Here is a 14,561-nt window from a genome sequence, read left to right as displayed (position 1 = left end):
TATCTCATATCAAACAAAATTCATGGAAAATGGCTGACTTTGTCCCTTTAATGCTATGTCATAAGTCTAGTTGCATGATGAAATCCTGAAAAGTTTATTCTGATTTTCTGATAATGTACATTACAATATGGATTATTTTACAACCCTTGTTGGCAATGACCATGTAGCTGCTTTCTGCCCTGATTTTGCACTGTTAGGGTTAATATCAATACAGGTAACACATTATAAGCTATACGGCTTTAGTAGTTGCCCTGGTTTTTGAGCTTACACGTAGTTAGCTGAGGGCACACCAGAATAGGTTAGGGATTAAAAGATGTGTAGCATCTAGAAGCTGAGTAGCAAATCATAGGGACTGTAAAATATGTCTTTATTGTTTGCATCTTTTTTTAGCGAATTTGGTTTTGTCTGTCAATTCACTAGTTCAAAATGCTGCTAAGTTAAACTTTCCCCTATATTTACCACAGTTAAGATGTTGTTTTGTATGCAGCTAAATCAAAAAACTACTGATCACAATGAAAATCTGAAATTACATAAAAACATACAATCAATACTAAGTGATTTACAGTAGTCTAAGAATACATCTTTCACCTGAATGTCCATGTTTGTAGCTTCCAATACATCTCTAGAGACAGAGCCAGGCTGAATCAGAGCACAGTTCGTGACGGTGTTATCAGTGTAATATCAGAACATGAATATTTGCAATTTACACATCAACAGAACACTGCTTTTTCCAAGATTTTCCAATATTGATATCAAATTGTTATTTTTTCTGTCAGGAAACGTCTTCAGGTGTACGAGGAAGCAGCTGAGAGTCGAGAGAAGAGATTGAAGAATGAGAATGATGATTTGGTCTCCCAGTACACGGCAAAGGTCAAACTCTTAGAGCAACAGAAATCTGATCTGATTCAATCCCATCATCGGAAAATTATGGAATATGAGGATGAGAAGATTATAGAAATAAACAAACTCAAAGAGTTACACAGGTAAGATAAACTCAGTATAAAACAGTTTTATTTTTCATTCTTTAAACTCTTATTTTGTATCTGTTAACTTTGCTAATTATGCTAACTCAACACTGTGGATGTAAAACAATATTATCATATACCTACATTCATGTGCCTGTGTAAAGCTATGGGAGAAAGCGCCCTCAGATCCGTGCATTTTTTTTACGTATCACGCCCCGGCCCGGTGCCCAAATATGGGCAATCGCGTGCATTTCTGAGCTACCTTGATTCTGGTTACTACGAGCATTGCTATCGCAAACGATCCATTCGTACACAAAGCCAGCCCGAGAGCAGGAAAATGTCTGCTCACTCAGATCGCAGTGGTGCGTGGCGACAGTGGAGCTGCGCTGGTGACATCGGCTGATATTTCTAAATTCTGGTGAAATCTTGTGTATACTAAGTGCATGCCTGTTCAGAATAAATTACAATAAATTGACATCACGCTTTTGTGCTTCTCACACCTCGATTTCAGCCTAGATCTTTGTTGGTCATGTACCAGTAGGCATGTTGCTCTGTGCGTTTTAGAATTCTGCGGTAAACAAATGACGTCATTATATATGTCAGTCCGCGATGGGAAGTGGCCATTGCTTTTCTGAAAAACTGACACAAATGGCGATGATTTTTTTATATCGCATGCATTTTTATCGCCTAAACAAAGTTGAATCTTATGTGAACTACATATTTATCCTTCCATAAGGTATATGATAAAACCTTTACGGCCCTGATACGGCTTTTGCGGCCCTGCTGGTCGTACGGCGTACGGGCCCTGGCACGCTCGGGCCCTTCCGTCGTACGACCTCGGGCCGCAAAAACTGTATCAGGGCCGTAAAGATTAGTATAACTTTTGAAGGAAGAATTATAATTCTATAAACATACTCATTCAGGGATAAGCAAATCTAATGGTCACTTTTGTATGCAGAGTAAATACCAGATACAATATATAATAATTTACAAAAAGTAAAAGGCTATGAGAGATAAGGTTGTTATACCCACACAATGTTCAGTTTAAAACTGTATAAAGGATTACCAAAGCAAGCTGGATAACTACAACTGTCTTTCCATACTGGTCCTTGGACTAAGAAAAATCTGAATAGATTTTTGATCCTGTCAGGTGAATGACCTGCTTTGAAAAATGTGCCATCTTTTATGTTTCAGGTCTGCCCTTGAGGAACAAATGAAAGATCATCAAATTGAACTCAGCAGAATGAAGAGAACATTTGAAATGCAAATTGATACAATAAAAGGCGCTCATACACACACAAGGTAAACACTCATACAGAATGCCTTTAGATAATTTGAAGGAAGCAAACAGCAAGTATGATCAATGGAAATCTTGTGTTGCTTTCTTTGATCAAAAACTAAAATAAATTCATGGTTCTCAATTGAGGGTCATGGTTTTTGATAACAGATTTTCAATCATGTACATCGTGCTTTGCGGTATACACGTACACCAGTAAAATTTGGATTCAGCTCAGGTGTGAATGTCATAGCTTTGTACTTTAATACATCTGTTAAAGAACAAATAAACACAAGGCAGTTTGAAATAAAAATAAATATTGATGAACTGAAGAACAAATTGATACTTGCATCATCAAATGTAACCTGTTGTGAATTTTAGGGTAGTATATGCCTCCAACGTGAAAGACTTCAACTTTTTCTCAAACTTTCTTCAAGGATACTTTAAACTATTCCCTTTTGAAATCAAAAGGCAAAATCAGGTGTCACCATACAAAATTTTATAGTCTAGTGAAACAATATAAAGCTAAAAATCACCAATATTTGAAATTCAAAATGGCTGCCTTCCCCGTGTTAACTCTATGGAGAAAAATTAAATTTTTCATTTTCAAACAATTTAAGATGGCAAAACTTTACTTTACTCCATGGACTTCAAAATGAGCCCCAAAAGTGGTAGACCAAAGGATATTGTAAAAATTTGAGTGTGAATAGCTGTCCCCGAGGTGCATTGTATGGCACCTTAAGTTGAAGCTAATCTTTCCTAGTATGAAGAAATAGTATCTGTAGCATGTTTCCTCACTATTATTTTACACAAGCTCCTGGATTTGTTGGTTTCATTGACAGGGCACTTCAGACTGTAATCGATCAAGTTCAAAGCAATGCCAAGGAGTTAGGAAGCTTACAACAAAGAGTTGAAAGCCAACACTATGCAAATCTGGATGACAGAGAGATTGAAGCCAGACAGAAGGATGAACAGCTCAAAAGTATGTGTCTGTATTTCAAGCATATTTGCAATGTTTGTAGTGTCGGAAACAATCAACTTATGTACTATTTGTAACTTGAGTTGTGCACTGCTTAAACTCGCTTTTCCCTGAACCTGTGAATTACCAACACATGAGAAAAAGAGAAACACAAAAATAATAACATGTGCAGGTTACATTTCAAGAGATTTTTAGCTACTTTAGACTATAGTCTATAGAAGCTATTGGGATGTGTATCCTTCTGGCGTCCGTTGTCAGTCTGTATGTATGTATGTATGTATGTATGTATGTCCGTCCGTTTGTGAGGCGTCCGTCCACTCAAATATCTTGAGAACCGCAGTACTTACTGATTTGATATTTGTTATGTAGATGAAAAATATGGTTTTGAGAAACTATTTTTTTTAATTTTTTGATATTGTTGAAAATATGCAAATTAGTGCTAAAAAGGCGTTTTTGGTAAAAAATCTTCTTCATAACCACTGGTCAGACAGCTTTGTTATTTGGTGTATAGGTCCCTAGGGATAACCCAACTTAGATTTGTTCAAATTGTGATGAAATATTCAAATCTGTATTTTTAAGGAATTTTTTCTTCATTTTTGGTCAAAACTTTATTTCATCAAAACCGCTTTGATATTTGGTATACAGGTTCCTACAGATGAACTAAATATGATATATTTATGACGAAATTTGCAATTTTGTATTTTTGGTGCAATTTTTGCCATTTTGGGTCAAAAGATGTGTTTCTCAAAAACTACCTGTCTGATGCCTTTGATATTTGGTGTAGAGGTTCATAGGGGTTGTCTTAGTGCGATATATTGAAATTTGATGAAATCTTCAATTTTTGTATTTTTGGGTCAATTTTTGCCATTTTTGGTCAAAATATTTGTTTCTCAAAAGTTACTTATCTGATAGCATTGATATTTGGTATACAGGTTCCTAGGCATTATCTTGATGTAATATATTGAAATTATGATGAAATCTTCAATTTTGTATTTTTGCAGCTAATTTTGCCATTTTTGGTCAGGTCATCCTGAAATGAGCTATCAAAGATAGCCACCTTCTTCATCAATACATGTGTCACAAAAAGTTATTCTCTACATAAGACAGCAGAGCTCTGTCAATTGTTGGGTTGCTTGTTTTTTCAAAACCGCTGGTCCGAGTCAGACAGCTTTAATATTTGGTTTACAGGTCCCTAGGATGACCTTAGTGAGATAATTTCATACAGTCAGGAAACACTTAATTTTGTATGCATGTCTATAGTAGCTTCAGGGACTTTGGCCCTATGTTTTTAATTTGTTTTAAAATGTTAGAAATGAATTTTTCTACTATGTAAAAAATTGTGAAACAAAAAAACTTACGGTTTGCTGCATATCAGTAAATCAGCATTCCCATTTTCCATCCCATCACATCTCCTGGAAAACTTGACCTGATTATGCCCATTGTGAATAAGGAAGTAAGTTTGTGAGGCGTCATCTTTGAAGATTTATGCAAATTGTATCCAAGTTCTGTTCCTTCATTCATTCATTCATTCAAGGGTCATTCATTTACCCATTGACTGATGGAAAGATAAAATGTCCACTGGTTGACTGAATAACAGCAACCATGTGACAATTTATAAAGAACTATGTTATCATGATCAAAATCATTTTATTCAACTATCACAGTACTACAGCAGAGGTTGGCACGGCAACAAGAAGAGAATGATCAGGAAAGATCCAGATTACAAGAACTGATTAGTAGAATGGAGAATCACATGAGTGAACAAAGCAAACAGTTAGAACAGGTATTACAGTCATTTCATATGGATATCAACTGATTCTATTGTACCGCCATCTATGTACATTGAAACTGGGACTAATCGTGGTTGAGGTAGACCAACCCTTGGCACTGTTCCCTTCTTTCAGGTTAAATATTAAAAGGGGGGGGGTTACACTATTTTGTAAAATGTAAAATATGTTTCCAGCCAACAGTGTGTACAATTTTTGCTTGTTCCTCCAGCTTCAATTGAAATTCATTCAAATTATGAGGAAATAAACAATCTCACATGTTTATGAGAGCATTTCTGTCATGTTTGGGTCATGAAGTGTTCTCATTTGCCACTTGTCCCTGTTGCTTGAATACAATTAGCAGGTTTAAAGGAATGGCTTTATTTAGATTTTTTAAACATTCACCAACCAGGCAAGCTGGATATTTCACACTATTTTTGGTGACAAATACTCTAAACAGTTGTTCCACAAGCCTTGAACTTTGAGTTTCAAGGGTGAAGGCAAGCCCTGATCCAGTTTTGGTTAATAAATTGTTGTTTAATTCACATGCTTTTTACTGGCTAACTTATTATTAGCAAGCGTAGTAGTTTGTATTTGGCATTTTCTGTGAATGAGTCAATATCATTACAGCAAGCTGTTTTTCATTGCTATTTAAAGTGAAATCACAGACAAGATCCATGATGGCTCATGGTTTGTTGTCTTTTTCAACAGGAAAGATGGAAAGTGAAGCAAGAACAATCCAAACTAGAAACTTTGCAGATTGCATTGGATGGGGAAAGGAAAATCCTGACGGAGAAAATGATGGTGGAAAGAGCAGAAATACAAAAATCTAAGGTACAGATAATAAAATGGATTTTACAATTTCCAAGGCTAAATCTTGCACTCAAACTGTTACCTATAGTTTGAATAAATCCTTCTTCCTTGTATCCAGTCAGAGTTACTACATCTACCATTGTGGTTCCAAGGTAGTGTTTATAAGCTGGAAATCATGAAATTGTATTTTCAGTGAAAGAGAATAATAGTGGACTGATATTCTGTAATTGATAATTGTGTCGGGTTGGAATGACATTTCATGTTATCAAATGTGAAATTTGTATGATTTTTTGTTTGTATAGATGTTCTCCAGTGTGTTGGTATTACATGTACACTGAATGGAAATAAAGATAATACACTGACTATTATGATTATTTGTTTGCATTTTAATACAAAAGAATAAAATTTATTTCTAGCTTGTCCGCAGATAATATTGGCAGCAATATTTTTAGATAATGACATCCTTGAACTGTCAAGTGCTATGCACAGTGGGTCAGTGCATAGCAGACTTAATGAATAGAAATATCAATTGACGTGATGGTACTAAATGCATTTACAGTTGTCCATGTTTGGATTTAATCATTTTACTTGAAGTACCTTATCGTCTAATTGGCAACCAAGATGACTGTGTATAGAATCTTCCTCTTATCCATAAATAAACACAGATAAGCATCTGTACCGCCATTCAAATGCAATGATTTGTTCTGGTCTAGCCAGTACTAGTAGTGTATGTTAATGTAAGGTCGTGCAAGGTTAACGTATTCTGTGCTTCGGGGACAAATATTTGGACTCTCAAACCTTTGCAATATTCTGTTGGCCTATCACTTGTGAGGGCTCTCTTTGAAGCTTATGGAGAAAATAAAGTTTTCACCGAACATATTTTTGTGAAAATGAGGAATTTTATAACCCCATAGAGATAACACAATATCGGTAAATATTTTGTAATTTGTTTCTCTAGTACCAAATTTGCAAGTGACCTCATATTTTTATTCTTGATTTTGAAAGAAAATGGTTAAAAGTTTGCTTGAGGAAAGTTTGAGCAAAAGTTGAAGTCTTTCATTTTCCAGGCGCATACCACCTAAAGTCCATATTGCCACCTTTAGTCTGGAGGTTATTCCAATCATATTCCTAGCTCACATTATCTTAAAGAATGAAAAGGAAGAGATACACAAAACTGATACTAAACTTTCATAATGTTTTGTGGTGGTCTCTCTTACAGGACAGTATTCTTGCTGAGCAGAAAGCTGTCATGGCACAGCTCTATGAAGAGAGGAAGAACCTGGCAACCGAAAGAGCTCAGCTGTCGGCCAGTCAGAAAGTACTGCTAGAAACAAAACAGAGAGACAGTGCCAAAAATATGCAGGTATGGACAGCAAATCAAGTGATGATACTACATTTGTTTCTGCATCTCTGTATTTGTTAACCTACAAGACCGAGTGAACACAATTGTTGTAAATATTTGATTTTATTCTGCAGGTAGTACAATCATGTTCTGCTTCAAGGGAAATGTCGTACATGTATCTATTGTACGGCAACTAATTGTTCAGTACATGCTATTCTGAGATTTAAGGGTCACAGAGAACATTTTAGCAACAGTTCATTGGAATTCACAATATGAAGATTATCCCCATTCTTTTAAGATATCAATATAAGATCCCAATCATGTCATCAAAGCATTTTGTGTGTTTATCTTTTCCACATACAAGAATCAGAAGAGTATATACAGTCAGTAACCAAGAAAGCCTTCTCTTATCCACAAATTTATTCGATGAAAAGCTGAAATATGTTGTTAAGCCATAGTTTGCTCTTTTTTCAGTGATATATTTGATCCAACATTACGTTTGTGTATTTGCAAAGTTTGTGACAAAAAAGCAATGGCAGGGTTCCTGCATGAATTGTATAATTTGATGTGAATATACGGTACTTTAGTTTATAAGAAATTGTATGCTCACACGTACCACAAGTGCACTCACAATGTAAGTACTGTCTTGTCACAGTCAGTGTAATTCTGATGTGTTGATTTTGCCAAATATCTGCAAACCCAGGAGGAAGCTGAGAGAGAAGGCTTGATGACAACTCTTGCATCACAGAAGGCGGAAATGGCAGGAAAGCATGCCATGCTGAAACAGGAAGCGGAGAGACTGGCCTCACAGAAGAGAGCTCTGGAATCATACAAGGAAGAGCTTGAAGCCGAGAAGATGAAGCTGCAGGATGTTGCGGAGCAAATCAGGAAAAGATCTGAGGAGATTGCCGACAGTGTCAATGTAAGTAATGACTGGATTCCAAAATTTCCATGCATTAGAGTGATGACTATAACTACGATGAAAAAAAAACACAGGAAATTGCTTCTTTTGACACAAGTGCATGATATCAGACTAATTCCTTTCCATTGCAAGTGGTTGTGAATCCAGTACTGAAGGCAACATCAGAAGTACAGACATTCATTCCATATTGCTGGTAACTGTTACCTTGTTTACCGTAAATGTGTGACAAAGAATAGTTAGTCAAAATTGACTGCAGATTTATTATCATTATAATAGAGGCAAAGCCTGACATATAGTTCATAAACATTGACAAAGGTAGACAGACTTGTGAACTCAATATGCTGCATGAATAAAGAAGAAAGGTGAATATGATAATGTCTGTATAAAAAATTCATCTGCTGGGATAGAACTCATTAAACTAATTCAAAGTGTTAGACTCTCACCAGTTTTGCAAGTGTGTGGGCTGACTAAGGTGTACATAACCTAGGCAATACATGTATTTACTTGCTATAAGCGTCATCATGACATGTGCATATTTTAAAATAGTTCACAGTAAATATAAATAGCAAATACTGGTATGTGTTTAGGCATTCGGTTAATTAATGGACGAGTTCATTTCTGTTCAATGGTTATTTCTGTTCTGTGAAATTTACAAGTGTAGATTGAAATATTGTATGGCAGTTGCATAGTTTGGTCTATGCAATAAGAAAAGGATTTCAAGAACAATTGCAACAAAGTGATAAACAGTAGTTGCTTTTTGAACCTAGCATAACATTAAGTTAGTTCCTTTCATTTCCTATGAGTTCCTATCACTTTATCATTAGGAAAATACTAAATTTCATACAGTCTCGATTTTTATATCAAGTGAAATTATAGCTTCTGATGACATTTGATGATAATACAGCTATCATAGCGTGTTTCTTTCAGTTGCTGAGATAACACTTAATCAATGTGTTGAAATAAAATCTGATGCAATGCAACTCACTGTTACATTTCATGTGAGCTATATTTAGCTTTAAATTATTCAAATTTAAAACAATCAGTGATTATTCAGAGCTCATTTCTTGTTAGATAAACCCTGTCTTTCCGTATGCAGATTTCAAAACTGTCTGTCAAAGTGTGACACATGTTCTGTACAGATATATATCTCTGGAGTCCTGTCTTGTAAGTTTAGACAGTGTGTGTCATAATACATGTACATGACTGTTTTTGACACACTGCCAACATTGACCGATAAATTGACTGTGAAACATGATTGATAAATAGTTTTTCAATCCTGAAGCTAATTTCAATGATGTCATAGACAGCATATTATGGAAATGGTACGCTAGTATTTTATGTTAGGTAGCACAGAACATTTACTTATTTATGAATTTTTTATAACATAGACTATTAATTCATTTTCCAAATGTCACAATGATCATAGATATTATATCTATGATCTTGGTGATATTTGGATATGTTATTCAACGGTTCCATCATGTTATTAAAGCTAAAAATAATGCAGTTTGTATTAATAAAATATGACAGTCGTAAACAGCAATTTTGAGTGAAGGATAATCCTTTGTACAGTTGTGTACTGAAAACTCTAGCGCTGTTCAAACTGTCCTGTATGCTTCATTCAAATACAAAATACAGATGTATTCTATGGTAGAAATACTAAAATAGGCAAAAATAAAATATTTCAAAACATCTCTTTCTGTCCCTTGATGGTAACACAGTAATGTTTTCAGTGAATTGCTTATTTCTGTTACATGCTGAGATTAAATGTTGTATTTTCCGTGTGACAGGAGGCTGCCAGAATCAAGGAGGAAGGAGAACTAGCAATGAAGGGTTCTAGGAGAATACAGACTGAGCATGATCAGAGACTGGCTGAAATACAATCACAGATACAGTTATTGAAGGCAACAGAGAAGCAAATAGCCCAGGTAGTGCAAAATAACTTATTGTTATAAACCTTGTAGAAGAAAAATTAATGGTATTTATGACTGTTGACAATGATAGAAGTTTAATAAAAAGTTTCCTTTGAAATATGCAGTTATTGCATTACTTGGTAACATCAAAGCCTTCTACAGGAAGTCAAAGTATATTCCTTATCAATAATTTGACATCATGATCTTGAAAAGAGTTTTGCTGACCACATGTGGTGCCAGTTTTGCCAAACAGTTAGATTCTTTTATCATAAATCCATGTTGACTGTCATTTCTCTATGTGAATTTGAAAGGATCGATTGAACTTGGCAAAGGAACAAAGGCATCTGGAGGAGTTACGGAAAACTGTCATGTGTACCAAATGTGGAGGTGCAGTTAATGTGTGTAAGTATCTGTGTGCAGCGTTGTAGCTTTGTAATGAAACAGGGACAGTGTTTTCTCTGTTTTACATCCTATACTGGTATCAGTCTATAAGACCACATCATTACCCAGCATCTAATGATAGAGTACATACTGCCTCATGAAAATTGCATGAATGCTGAATATGACATTTTACTGGTATTTATTATTAAATATTACTGTAAGCCCTGCTCTTAGGTTTCTGAAGACACATCTTCTGTGATCATCAGTGTCCGATTATCAGAGAATCAATTATTTTATAACCTATTAGCCTAAGCCCATTATCTCAAAGCTCAATCAAGGAAAATAAGACTGTTGTTGGGCATTGCTTTAAAAATAGTGACTGAAATAACTATACTTGTTACAAGAAAATATAATCACGTTGTCATGCACAGAGTATTTGCACTGTAATAGTCGCGCCAGCGGCTTACTGACTACGCATGCGCTTATTCATAATATACTATGCGAGTAACCGGAAGTGTACCCTTCTTTCTCATGATGGGCGCCGCCATGTTTTGTTTTTTTGAGTACTCGTAAATAAACAAATACGAAACAAATTACCATAATATAACATGCCTTTTATAAAATATACCTCTTTTATTAGCCAGTAAATGTTATTATACACCTTGTCGCTGATACAAAGTATCGTTGATATAGATAAATGGAGAAAACTGTCGTGCATATGAACGGGGGCATACGCAAAGAATGCTGGGATTGAATTATAGAAGAGCGCCCCCTGTGTCAATAATTAGATTCAAAAATTGCAAGTTTTTAGACGGAACGCTATAGTTTTCAGCTTGCATGTGGAAGGTGGGTAGTGCGGTTACCATTACAATGATAATTATTGCATAATACGTCCCTTGTTTAACGCCATAGGCTGTTATCATTGTAAAAATTGCCAATTTTTGTCCAAAATTTTTACACGCTACAGAAAATCTATACCTGCCCTGCTGCAGGGTTTGACGTCGTGTAAGTACGTGAACTGCTTTCATCAGAGGGAAACTGGGCATAGTTGTCATATAAACGTTTATGAAGTAACAATTACAGTTTATCATGAATCAATACAAATAACATTGCCAATCTTAACCCCTGGCGCGACACCAAGGGCTGAGCCCTATATAATATTAATAATACTATTTTACTTACCTTAAGAAGCTGGCCTATCTTCCGTGTGACATCAATCAGTGCTTGTTTGAAGATGCCATTTTTGGAGTGTAAATGTTATCTCAACTGAATCGTTGCTGTGTTCTCTCCCAGATGCTGGCACCAATGCAGGTCTAATGGAGCAGCCACAAATGATGCAGCCAGTCTCAAATCAGGTGTTACAGCACACACCGTCATCAACTGTTATCCTTGATAAAGATGATGGTTTGCAGAATCTTGTAGCTCAAGCTGAATTGGACAGTGTTCTCAGAATGTGGAAACTGTCGGCAGAAAAGGTAATTGATTTGTGATATTGTTTTTTCATTGCCTGTTACGATGCCAGATATGTCGTCTGGTCAAAACTAAAGTTCTATGTATTAGAAATTGATTCTCTGATGCACTGCACAGTAAAGAGAGTGAATGATCACTGTGAGATACGAATCTTGGTGTTAAATGTTATCGAAGGGATGCCTATACAGTTTGTTAATTCTCCATTTGCTGGTCTTCTTGCTTTATTTTTCATGTGTGTTTTTAGATTGATTCAGAAATTACAGCAGATATGCAAATTTACTGAATTTGTAAATACATCTGAGAACAATGTGTAGAGTAATTATTCTTTGGATACTCAAACCCTATATCACAGTGTTAAAAAAATGCAAAAGTTTAGTTTAGGGCTCAAAATTTCATGCATATAGTTGACCAAATCTTACTGGTGAATAATGTAGTAGTATGCATCTTAGGGACAGATTTTTCGACTTAAAATTTTTACAAGACTTCCCCAATCTGCTGTCTGTGGTGACTAATTTTAAATCCTGTGAACTTTCCCCTGTCTTATTTTTGTGAAGCTCAAAAATTTCATTTTCCCCAGAGTGTTTACTAACAAAGGGTATAGCAGCCATTTTGAATTTCAAATATTGGTCAAATTCAGTTAATCATAATGCTTCTCTGATTCCAAACTTTACACCCTGACCCCTGATTTTTATTCTTGATAATGAAAAAGAGTAGTATAGAGTTCCGTAAGGAAAGTGTTTAGTGAAAGTTTAAACTTTCAGTTCCAAGGCATGTACTAACTTAATCGCAAATTTTGACTCAATTGTTTTGAGTTTATTGTCAATCAATGATCAAAACTGATATGGTTTGATGAATTGTGCAATGTACAAAGAAGGTTCATTGCCCTAGCAACCAGAGTTTTCCCTGTACTGTCATGCTAAAAAAATCAGAGGGTGAAATAAAACGTATACATTTTTTATAGCCTCTTGAAAATGCATCTTGCATTTCTGTATTACTCACAAACGTTGATATAAGAAAAATGCACTTGTCTTAAAACATTGACATTGAAAATGGCAATATTTTCTGTCATAAATGGAACAGGGACGTACATGTGGATTCAAGGATTTTCAAAGCAGCACACATGGCCATGACAATGATAGTGAGGATAAAATGATACGTAGTATTCTTGTATTTTTAAGAGTCAAGTCATTGCAGCTCAGGTTACTCAGCGTAATTGGTTTTGATCATCAAAATCAATGATTTGACCTTTCAGAGATTTTTAAAATTAGTCACATATAATACCAAAGCTACATTCATAGCAGTGGTAGAAAATTTACTCGAAGAACACTACTGAAATTAAAGAGTTTCTTGTTACAATGTCAATAACTGATTGGAATCTCTGGATTGCGATAAACATCAATTTGTTTTCTAGAAGAAGCTGTTTTGTCACCTATTACAGTTTAATTACTTATAACAGTGAGATTTACTGTCACATTTTGAGTACTATGTATATTATTTATAAAAATGAATCTTACCTAATCTGTTGGCAGCTCTCTTCTGACCTCTTTCATTTTGAACTCTGTTGCCCAACAGGTTCTGGCAAATTGTACCTTGTAAACTGCAGAACAAATGTTTAAGCACTAATTTATCAGATAAATGGGAAAACACCTAAAGAAAGAGTTTAACAAGGACGTTTCTTGTGAACACATTAAATTCTTTCACCTCAATTTGAATTTAGCATGCTGAAATGCTGTTCACATTGACATGTTCTAACATGACATCTTTCTGTCTCCATGACAACAGGACAAGGCTTTTCTTGAAGATGAAAGCTTCTACCTGGAGACACTGAAAAATTCATCCTTAAAGACCTCAATGCCGTATGGTGCAGCACAGAGAGTGTAGTATCTCTCACATCATAGTACTATACAATCAATCAGTTTGATCCTTTTTAATTCCTTTCAAGATTTTTTTAATATTCATAGTATTTTTGTACTCAATGAATTTCATGAATTTTACTTGTAATTGATTTGTAATTTATTACATGAGGGTAGAGTATCTCAAAAAATAAACTATTTCTTTATTATAGACATGGATTTGTCAAAGCTGTTCTTGTTGTTAGTGTTCATGTGTGGTTTGGCAGTGTTGCAAGTTAAGAATATTGTACTTGTTGCAATATTGTAGTATACTGAGGTTATGTGCCGTATTGCAATTCAACATACTGGGGGAAAAGTATTGGTATTTACTTCATTATGAAAGATACCTGTACTAAAGCATATAACAACTTACACTGTAATACTAAAAGGAGAACTGGACTCTTTGTTTAACCCTTTCACCACCATGGTTTAGCCCAAACCCATTGTTAGCAATGGTGATTATGGACCTGTTTACAGGAAATTGGGGATGAACAGGTTTGGTGGGCCATTTACATGTATATTGAGTGTCTGTCAATGCCAATGCACCTTTATGAAGCCGACTTGAAACCTTGGCTGTAATTTTTCATGTTCAATTCCCAAAATCATGTTGAATTGAAACGAGTCTAACTAGTCAACACAGCCTTAAGTATGTAATGTACAATGTTACTATTGACAAATGAATTTTGTCCAGACCTTGAATTCACTAGTCAACAATTTGTCCAAAGAACAGGGCAAGTGACAAGATGTGTTGCTTTCTTGTGTTTGATCTCAAGGCTATTGCCATGAATGCTTTTGAGTAGACTGTCACACCATTTGTCCAAGTTGTGCTGAAACTTTTACAA

General features: G+C 35.2%; 1 protein-coding gene across 2 annotated transcripts in view; it reads left to right on the top strand.

Annotated features, from left to right (window-relative positions):
- LOC139151968 (fas-binding factor 1 homolog) overlaps window positions 1-13,893 on the top strand; it is a 40,904-nt gene extending 27,011 nt beyond the window's left edge. For both annotated transcript variants that reach the window (XM_070725030.1, XM_070725031.1), the window contains exons 20-30: window positions 777-983; window positions 2,160-2,267; window positions 3,084-3,223; window positions 4,885-5,003; window positions 5,698-5,820; window positions 7,019-7,162; window positions 7,845-8,063; window positions 9,854-9,991; window positions 10,288-10,378; window positions 11,651-11,832; window positions 13,610-13,893. In XM_070725030.1, the coding sequence (XP_070581131.1) occupies window positions 777-983; window positions 2,160-2,267; window positions 3,084-3,223; window positions 4,885-5,003; window positions 5,698-5,820; window positions 7,019-7,162; window positions 7,845-8,063; window positions 9,854-9,991; window positions 10,288-10,378; window positions 11,651-11,832; window positions 13,610-13,708 (1,570 nt within the window). In that variant the 3' untranslated portion in view covers window positions 13,709-13,893. The remainder of the gene's footprint in view (window positions 1-776; window positions 984-2,159; window positions 2,268-3,083; window positions 3,224-4,884; window positions 5,004-5,697; window positions 5,821-7,018; window positions 7,163-7,844; window positions 8,064-9,853; window positions 9,992-10,287; window positions 10,379-11,650; window positions 11,833-13,609) is intronic.
- Window positions 13,894-14,561: the final 668 nt, after the last annotated feature.

This window comes from Ptychodera flava, chromosome 15 (genome assembly GCF_041260155.1).
Source record: "Ptychodera flava strain L36383 chromosome 15, AS_Pfla_20210202, whole genome shotgun sequence".
NCBI lineage: Eukaryota > Metazoa > Hemichordata > Enteropneusta > Ptychoderidae > Ptychodera > Ptychodera flava.
The sequence above is the reverse complement of the archived record's forward strand: the minus strand, read 5'-3'. Positions and strand labels throughout refer to the sequence as shown.